Source organism: Filicampus tigris, chromosome 13 (assembly GCF_054856515.1).
Source record: "Filicampus tigris isolate MCC_2025a chromosome 13, RoL_Ftig_1.0, whole genome shotgun sequence".
NCBI lineage: Eukaryota > Metazoa > Chordata > Actinopteri > Syngnathiformes > Syngnathidae > Filicampus > Filicampus tigris.
The window spans coordinates 10,567,006-10,577,212 of NC_141229.1; the positions used below are offsets into that span (position 1 = coordinate 10,567,006).

Consider the following 10,207-nt stretch of genomic DNA (forward strand, 5'->3'; position numbering starts at 1 on the left):
AATTTTAAAAAAAAGGTTTTCCCTTCTGCTCTTCTCTGCTCCACTGGAGGGGAACTTGGCTTCATTGTCCTCATAGCCGGCCGGTCCAACAATTTTTTTTTTTTGCTGCATCTTCCTGAGTCAAGTGTGCAAATGCGCAGTCACAGGACGTTATAGCTCTTTGCATGAGAAATGCTTTTTTTTGCCTTATGATAAGTACTCCCCTGTCTAACACGCATCAAGGTGATGAGCAGTTTGGTGCCAGTAAAATATGGGGAGGCGGGGTGTCAGGAAGGACTCAACCACAATCACAGTTGAGGTAGTATTCTTTGAAAGCATGGTTGGCACGTCTCCAAAAAGGTTTAGACACTTAATCTATGCAGAGGTGTATCCATGCTGTTTTTGCAAATCACGGTGGGCCAAACGCCTCACTCACACATTGTATGTTGGGGTTTCCTTAAATCTGTCAACGGTGTGTAAATCACCTGTCATGTACCCCACAGCAGCTGTCAGGAACTCATCCCGTATACATATACAGTACACACGCTCAACAGATCATTTGACTGCCTGCTGGTTACTGTAAATGTACAATTCATAGACTGTTCTTTTCCAAGAACAACTTGGCTGTCACGCACACCAGACCTTTCATTAGGTACACCCGCACCGTCTGATGATTGAGAGCTGTATCAAATGGTCTAAGCAAAGGAATAATAATGAGTAGTTTGCTGCCAGACAAATGAAGTAGAAGAAAGTCAGTTTAAGTGACATAGAGACATGTGGCCTTTGGCGACTGTTTTGACAGGAGCTACCATAATGCAAGTGGAGGAGGCCATCTTTACAAAAAATAAAGCACCAAGAGGCCTGGAAGATCACAGATTATATCTAAAGAGGCTTAAAATAAATAAGTAGCTGAATTACCTCCTTGGTGAAGAGAAAACACTTCACAATAGGAACATAAATCTGTAATAGTCTACCATTGTCAAAATGTACAATGACTACATCAAGAATGTTGGGAAATGGAATCCCATTCAACTTGTGTTAGGATGATGAGTAGAAAGGGAAGGATAACAAAAGGAACAGCTCATCACCCAAAGAATACCACATCATACGGACGTAGTGTGACGTACGGCATGGAATACGGTCGTGTGATGTTTATTGATCATCACGTATGATCGTTTTGTGGGAACTATTCATTTTTTTGTATGTGACTGACTGCTGACTGCAGATCTGTATTCTGCGGCCATTCATCAAATACTAAAAATTGATATGTACAATGACACGCAATATAAATTGTGAAAGACCCCGCTTTTCACAGACTGAGTGCAAAGCAGGATAAAGTGAAGGCAACAAGATCCATAAAGAGGCAGCAAGTGAAGATGACTTGGCAAAGCGTCTCCTGGGATGATCATGAAACTTTGTATTTGGTGATGTCCATGGGTCACAAATTACACTCATTGCATTATAGTTATATTTACAAATATGTCAGTTGTACAAACACAGTCCTAATAAGGAGTTAATCTGCATAAAATGGCTGTAATTCATAAATGATCAAATCCATATTTTTATGAAACCACTTAGTTTAAATTGTATGAATCAAAATGTATTCTGCATGTAAAAGCAAAATCATCAGTCAAAGTTAGCTGCTATTTTCTTGACCCAACTGAATAGAAGATGCAGCCATATCCCCTCACACCCACAAATGATTTCTTGCGTCGATCAATGAAATGTTACTTTTTTTATTTATTACAAGCGAAAAAAAAAATTCACACACTTGGACGTTTTAGTAAAAACAAAAAAGGCATTTCACTGAATAAGAAATAAACCATTTACATAATGAAAGCATCGGGTTAATTAGCTAATGAACATCTTGAGCAACTGTGCCATGGCCTAAAATGTTTGCTGGGGTTTTTTCTGTTTTTTCTTTGCATTTAAAAGCAGTTCTTGGTAAGTGTAACTGGCATATATACAACAGTAGTTACGGAGCATTTTGTATACAGGGAAGACAGTGGGGTAAAGTTGTTTAATTAAAGAGCATTTAAAGGTAAAAGCCCAAAATAAACATTTTTAAATACATTAGATAGATTTTTAGGTATTTAAATATTTGTACAGTTCACAAGAAAAGAAGCAGGAAAACTCATTAATGCTGTTGAACAATCAGCAACATCCCCACAACTTGAAAAGCCCCAGATTTCTCCTTTGGTTGATCATTTGTGTTTACTTTTGAAGTAGTTAAGCGTAATGATGTTGTTAACAACACTTGATGAGCGGTTGTTCTACGGCTCTTTTGTAATTTCGCCGCAATAGACGCCGACTATTCAGTTCAGGAAACATAAAGTAAAAGCATTCATTTCGTGCGCGTGACAGCTCGCCACACACACTCTGTGGGAGTGAACTTTGACCTCCTGCGTCATGTTGATTGGCTACAATGTCTACAATTAAAGTGTTGCGTGCAAAGTTGAATGACAGAAGCTGTGCGCTTGTTTAACTGATCGTCGAACTTGTCTGAAGGAATTTCCCGTGAAAATTTTAGCGTCTACAATAAAGGAAAACATTAAGACGGACGTGACTCTAGCAAAACTTCCATTATACTGCTGTGCACGGCGCAGCCCACGACCGGGCGGCATCAAACCACCGTGACTACAAACTAGGCCCACACACTGGACAGCAAGGTGAGGACACGAGCAAAAACGCTTTACAAAAATAAAGTCAGCCCAGCAGTCAGGGGCTCAACGTACAGTAGACATAGCTGGCCTTATAAAAATATAGTGATTTATTTTTTCTGAAAACAGTTCTGGTAGTGTTTGCCGGGTGATTGGGAAGAGGAGGGTGGGCAGGATGGGAGTGGGTGCGTCTGTGAGGGTGGGCGGAGGGAGGGAAGCCCCGCAGTGACAAAAGTGTCCCTCTCAGTGCTGACTGCATCGCCCTTGAGCTGCCCTTAGTGGATGTTGAGGTTCCTGAAGTAGTCAAAGGTGGCGCCCAGGGCCCAACTGGTCTCCACGTTGTTCACCTTCTTGGCCAGCTGGGAACAGAGTTGAAACCAAGCAAGTTCATATCATCGTTCTGTTTTAGCATGTGCGGGGTCCGCCGTGGTGTGACATACCTGCAGCACGGTGTTGTCCTTGAAGCCAAAGCCCTCTTTGAGCAAGCAGGTGATGTATGTCATGTCCATGCACAGGAAGGGGCTGATGGCACGGTATTTGGTCATTTTGTTGCACACTGTGTGAAACGCATGAAACAACATGGGTTGAGTCTCAAGCTTGCAAATGGATAGAAGGTTTCTGGAAATTACAGGAACCCAAAACACTTGGGAAGTTGCTCATTTCAAAGGCTTACAAACATGGTTTGTATGGTAGTCAAAGTTGGGAATAAATGAATTTGTCCGTTATGGCCTTCGTAGTTGCATTTGTGAATGCTATACTAGGTATAGTATACTAGGTTATCAAGGTATTTCATTAACGGGGAAGTCAACCCAAAAGTTTTCTTTACAATATGTTCTATGCAACAACATGAATTGCAATTGAACAAATATTCCTATGATCGTTTTGTCGGAACTATTCATTTTTTTGTCAAAGATTTCGTAAAATCATTCACACTAACTCAATTGAATGAGTGCAGTCAGTGGGTTCAAAAGCAGTAGTGTGGTTTCAATTCATCTGCTGCCAAAGGCTGAATATTGAGAAATGTGGAGCAAAAAGAGCACAGTTGGTAGGGAGCTCAACTTAATTTGCAAAGTGGTGTAAGTAAGATGTTTTTGCAAGAAGTCACATTTAATACAAATTTTGTCAATTCCTAGTTTATTGACACCAATTACGATAAAGTCCCATTTATTTGAAAACGTCCACAGGAGCCACCACTCCTGGCCGCGGCTGCTACATGATTAAAAGATGACCTTGCGTTTTGTTTGGTGTCATACTAAACAGAAGGGTGCGAGTGTATGAGTTGGGGGTCAGCTAAAGTCTGAGAGTGGGCAGCGTTGGTGTGTGGCTGTCAGGTGCCCTCCCGACGCGGCCACACAGTCGTCCTCGGCCCAGCGTGAGCCAAACGCAAGTGAACCATGTGAGCGGGGCTCTTTTGATGCAAACTGCCTTTTACCAAGCTAAACAGCTCCAGCGCCTCTCACTGTGATTGCTCTGTGCTAGTTGCACATACTTCACATTGCGCAGGAATGTTTTAAATTGTTTACCCTATAATGAAGCACATTTCTGTCTTATTTTAGCAAATAATTGGTTGGATTTTACAGCAATAAATTCAGACTGACAGGAAGCGCTGTGCCACGTCTTTGTGTGCACAGGATAAGATGCAGATTTATTTCCAGTCATGTTGACACTTTCATATCTACTTACCCTCTTTGGCTCGCTTCTTAAAATCTCTGACTTCGATTGCGCCACCTCGGCTGCCATCTGTGAGGCAAAACCAAATATGCAATTTGAACACGACAATAAGGAATTCACATAATGGAAGGTGACTCTTTAGGTGAGCGCCAACTCACCGATGAGGCCGGACTCCACAGCTCTGTCAAAGTAATAGGAGAACGCATAGAACACGCTGCTTCCTTTCACCTCATAAGGCTGATGCACGATGCCCTTGATGACCTTCATCACCTCGTAGTAGCACAGCCTGTAGCCTGCGTAGCCTGGAGACAGACAATGTGTATTCATGTAAACAACAGTGTGCAATGGAGGTACGGGTAGCCTCAGTTTTGACTCAACCAGAGACTAAAAGTTGGGGTTCCACCGCATTGTATACGAGGGGAAGCCCCAAAGTGTCAACCAGCATCACGAGGACGCATGCCTCCATTGTGTCGCTATGACCATGTGCTGACAGTTAGTGTTGCCATGACGGTCTGTCTATTTTTACTGCGTAATTGTGAGCGGTCCAGATTGAGCCACTCGTTACATTCGCACACAAAAAAAGGGGGGGGGAAAAACGCAGGGACAAGCCCAGCATCTTTCGGCTCTTCCACTGTGAGACTGACTGCCTTATTTGTGGGGATAACAACTCTTTTCATTTCATATAAAGCATAATATAATGACATAATATAAGATGTTTTGGCTCCAAGGTTACACGGACTGCAGCAGGTGTAAATGTTCTCATGTGACTGTACTGAACTGCACTAGTGTGTTCTATGATCTTCATATGTAAAATGCCTTGTGATCATTTGTGTTGTGGAATGGTGCTACAGTAAATACAAAATTTTAAAAATTGATCTGACTGAACTTACCATCTGGAACCCCGCTGACTTTGTAAGTGGTTCCACCAAAGGTCACTTCTTCTTGGAACTTCTTTGGGAGGCAGGAACTGGTGAAGACTTTCCATTCGAGACCTAAGACGTTAAAAAAGACAAATAAGCCATATTTCATTAAAAGGTCTGACATGTTTTCTATGAAGAGTTTTAAGATACGCTACCATCAGCTCCCAGTGCTCCGAGAGTTGCCAGCCGAGCTGCATACAGTCCATTTCCAAGGTAGCTATAAGGTGAATGTGATTTTAGAAGCTTGTACCAGTCACTTTTATTTCAAATTAAATTGACAATACAGCAACCTTGGCCACTTACCTGTGTGTGTAGAGCTGATATGTACTATTGAACAAGTTGAATTTGGCAATGTAACTATGGGGAGCAGATTCAACGGTTTTCTGGTGGACAGAAACACACATTTAGTGGTGTATTTTCACTGATAGCTTTAAAGACGAAATCAAGGTAAACATGTTTTTTTTTTGTTTTTTTTTAAAAGAATATGTTCCCAGCAAGCCCACTAGTTGAAACACGGAATTCTGATTAATATTGCGTTTGTGGAATCTGAGTTAAGCAGCAAAAGCCACCCCTTTTTAGCCATCTCAGGGGGCCAATTTGTCACTGCTGTCGACTGAAAATGACATCACAACTGCTCAGGCCTCAAGTAAGGCCCAATCACGGCTCAGCTTCAGAAAACAGGTCAGCCGTGATTGGTCGTTACCTGAACCCTGAGGATCTGTGATGTCAATTTCAGTTGGCAGAAGTGACAAAATGGCCGCCCCCAGAGAGGGCTGAAAACGGGTGGATTAACTCGTATTCCACAAATGCAATATTTATCAGAATGCCTTGTTTCAACTAGTGGGCATGCATAGAACATATTCTTGCAAAAAATATATTTGGGTTGACTTCCACTTTAAGTATAAAGATCAGATGCGCCATCATTTTTCACCTTTGACTTTGGAAGAAAGGTGATCTGTGTAGAGCCTCCTCCCAAGTCCAGGATGCCCACTGTTCTCCTTGTGTTGGAATACAAGTGGCCTACGTTTGAAAAAAAAAAGAATAAATAGACGCACATCTCACTGAATGAAGACAATAAGACGCCGTCAACAAATCATGATAAAAATAGCATAATGTTTTGTTGCGTTTCCTGTTTATCAGGACCTCAGATTCTTAGGTCGGGAAAAATGCAGAAAATGATGACTCGCACAGAGGGAAATCATTTCATGGTGTATATTTTTTAAATCTGTTTTTGAAAACAAATTAGCTGCGTGGAAAAAAATGTGACTATTCATCACGTTTTTGCGAGGCTGTTTGGAAATCTGGCGACCTCAGACAGGAGACAAGCATCTTTCACTGCCCGGGCTTGAGTGTACACTAGAGGCTCACATATGAGCCTTGTGACCACTAACACCAACATAGCAAGACACAAGCAATGCCTTACCTGTAAGGAAGTTCACCGTGACCCAAGCTAGGACTCCTGGAACAACACAAAGGTGCAAATACCTGTATTAGCTGTGATGACAACACTGCTGCAGATGCACAATGAGAATGTTGACATGACCATTGCAAAAAATATATATCAGAATACATACCTTCATTTGTTCCATTCATAATGGTGACACTGTTGTGTGGCACATAGAAGGGAGACTCATGAAAAACATGTCGCACCTGCAATGAAAAAAATTGACCTTTGTTGTTCACACATGCGATTTCTGCAAGACTCCCAAAAAAACAGGCCGTAACAGAAACAAAAGTGAAATGAGTGAACCTCGAGCAGAGCTGCAACAGTAGCAGATTGAATACTTCAAATGACAACACCACAACAGCTGTTTTTTTGCTACATCATAGCCACCGAATGGGCAGAGTTGTTCCTTTTTTTTTTTTTTTCCTCCAGTGACACTTGTAAGCACTTAGTGGTTTTTCATCCCGCTCCTTGGCGGGGCGGCTTGTGTTTGTGCCAGAGTGTCTGAGGGCAGCGGGAGAGCGTGCCTCACCTCGTTCAAAAGAGCGCTGGCTTTGTCCTCGGGCAGCAGGCGCAGGCCCGCCGTGGCCTTCAGGACCACCGGGGTCCTCCTCCACTCCTCCTCTGGCACGGTTTTCTTGGCTATCTTCAGCAACTGACGCACCGTGTTGCCACCCTGGGGAGGACGTGGCAATTATAGTAACAGAAGCAACAGCATGCGTCCAGATTAGAACAAGGTCAAATGTAAATGTTTGTGTGATTAGAGCTGGGTTGGTAAATGCAGCTGCATCAGCAAGTCTCATTTGTGTAATTGTTGTTTGCGTGTGAACCCAACCCAGAGAACATGCAATGTGCACACCGATAATATACACTTAGACAATCTAATGTGAGCCGGTGGAAGAGCAGCAAAAGCAGTTGTCTGACTTTACAAAATAATATTGCTCGTTTTTTTAATCTAATTGAATTTGTAACTAATTGTTGTTGCAGTTTGCAGTGTTTGACTGCATTCTAATTTAAACAGTTTCTCATATTATGATTAGCTTATTTAATGTATAAAACATGCTGAGCACAGGGTATGGTGCAAGAGGGCGAAGATATACAGTATTGTTTATTTGTGATGTTGTTTGTACGTGGAGATTATGCACATATTATACCACCTGTATATATTTCAGATTGCACTTCTTGATGGGCAATTTTTTTAAGATAATGGTGAAGGCGTAATATTTAAATAAGTTATCATTTCTTCAACTCCTTTCCAGACCGGCAGTACACAATTTTTCAGTACTGGATAGTTATACTTACATGTTTTCATTTCTTTATTTGGTTGGACTGCATATTTAAAAATGTAAATGTGGTTACTTTACATTATACACAATAATAAGCATAATGTGAAATAAAACCTGAGCATCATCTTTCTGAATTTAAGATATAGCTCAAGATTAGATTATGATAGCGTCCTGATCATTAATCATATCTGTAAGTGTATTTCAAACAAAAGTACTGCATACCTCCTCAGGGTTGTCTTTATAAGCAGAAAGTCCAGGTTTCACTGCCTGGTACATTTCGTTGTCCAGAACTGGCAGCTCAACTACAGGAATAATAAAAATAAAAATTTAAGTGGGGGTGGGTGATGGAGAAGAAGAAATAAAAATATGCTAAACACACAACAATAAAACAGAGAACTGACATGCGAGTAAAGAGTATAAAATAAAATAGAACAAGAAAACACTCGAATCACTTTTACAGCTGGTGATATTTTAGACAACATTACGTCACATACGTCCGCTCCGCAGCTCATTACAAAGTCAACCTCAAGCTACTTTTAGAAGCACACTTGCCGGGGATGGATGAGCTAACACGCACACGCAGATCTGAGGCACGGCGGGGGGATTACCTGGGTCTTTCTGAATGAATTTGTAGATGTGGATCCTAGTGCCGGTGCTGCCCGCGTCGAACATGACGCCGTAGAAGACCCGGGTCATGTTGACTCGGGCGCGGGGAACTTGCGGCACCGACCGGTAGTGAGACTCGGGCTCCTGATGGACGACTTCGGGCTCCGGGTGGAAAGCCTCCGGCAAGGTCTGGATGTCTTCGGGTGTCGGGTGGAGGGCGTGGGGGATGATGGGATACCTCGGCACGCCGGGATGCCGGGGAGCGGGCGCCGGTTGCACGACCTCCGGGAGGTGGTTTTCCATGTGGGCGGAAGGCTGGCGGAAGCGGATGAAGTGCGGGAAGTAGCGGTGGGGCCGGTAGTAGGTCGCCTCGGTCAAGAGGCTCCCCGCCAGGAGCCCCAGCAAGAGCGAGAGGAGATGGCGCGGCGCGGTCATGGCGTGAAGAGAGCAGAGGTGAGGCGAAGTGGAAGATGCTGCACAAAGTTCAGTGCTCAGCAGAGTGGATGCACAACCAGGACTGTCCCCTCGTGTGTTTACACTATATAAAGACATATGGGCTTGGCGATGGGCCACACCGAGAGCAGCAATCCTCCAATCGTGTGGCGGTCCATCCCCACTCCATCCAGTCCCCCCTCTTGTTGGAAGCGGAGCTGGAGACTACCTGCCTCCCCGGATTTTTTTCCCCCTTCTCTCTCAAGCTCTTGGAAGGAGGAGGAGGGTGCTTATTTCTGGCTGTTTTCCCTCCTCAACTTTGCTGGATGCGGAGGTCCCCCTTTCTAGGAAAGGAGAGGCGTGGGAGGGTCATAAAGAAGTCAGAATCGTATTGGGAAGGTTTGGGTGAGCACTCCTAAGAAATGTTACCTCTTATGGACTATATGCATCTGCACAAGTGCACACATATGTCTTGAATGATTCTTTGGGTGTAGTTTGTATAGCTGAAGTGCTTCAGTCGCGAAGGCAACAGCAGCAAGAACGAAAACAAATGAACCTAAAAAATGTTCATTCATTATGGATAGATGTTCTGGTCATTATTTTAGTTCGTTTTAGTTTAGTTTACAACTTTTTTCTCTGGATATGTAGGTGGAATATACATTGAAATGAAGAGAATGTGCCTTACTTCTGCTCATTTAATACAAGATTTGAATGATTGTTGGACAGATTGGTATTGTCATGATCTGTGCTTTTGTTTAGATTTGTCTGTGGTTTTGGTTTTTATGTAATGCCTTGTTTTCTTGGGGTTCTTGTCCTGTTTGTTAGGTCTTTTGTTCTACTTGTGCTCCCAATAGGCGACCTCAGCCAATCATGTCTTGTGGAGGTGTTCTTCGTTGTTTGTTGGCCTGCATTTAGTTTCCTGTTTTATGTCTTTGTCGATTAGTTGCCTGTGTTTGCTGTTTCAAAGTAGATTTTTTTTTCTAGTGTTTGTTTTTGTCACTTTCAATCTTTGTTTGCCTTTTTGAAAAAAATACTTTTTGGATTCCATTTGCTTACCAGTCTCGCGGCTCGCCTACCTGCTTCCCTGCATTTGGGTGCCAACAACGCCAAAACCTGACAGTTATACAGATAAATCGATAGATGGATAAGATGTGGCTAAATATACTTCATAGTAGTTTGTGGTTTTGTTCAGAGGCTTGTATCAAACAC

At 42.8% G+C, this 10,207-nt stretch overlaps 1 protein-coding gene across 1 annotated transcript; it reads right to left on the reverse strand.

Moving 5' to 3' along the window:
* Positions 1-1,699: 1,699 nt before the first annotated feature.
* Positions 1,700-9,208, reverse strand: entpd5a (ectonucleoside triphosphate diphosphohydrolase 5a). The gene is made up of 13 exons (XM_086049364.1): positions 8,569-9,208; positions 8,183-8,262; positions 7,207-7,350; positions 6,805-6,880; positions 6,654-6,689; positions 6,162-6,250; positions 5,534-5,613; positions 5,386-5,447; positions 5,201-5,302; positions 4,469-4,612; positions 4,323-4,379; positions 3,080-3,195; positions 1,700-2,998 (listed from the first exon to the last, which is right to left on the reverse strand). The coding sequence occupies exons 1-13, from the start codon at positions 9,116-9,118 to the stop codon at positions 2,915-2,917; spliced, it is 1,620 nt and encodes a 539-aa protein (XP_085905490.1). The 5' UTR covers positions 9,119-9,208; the 3' UTR covers positions 1,700-2,914.
* Between the last annotated feature and the right edge of the window lie 999 nt (positions 9,209-10,207).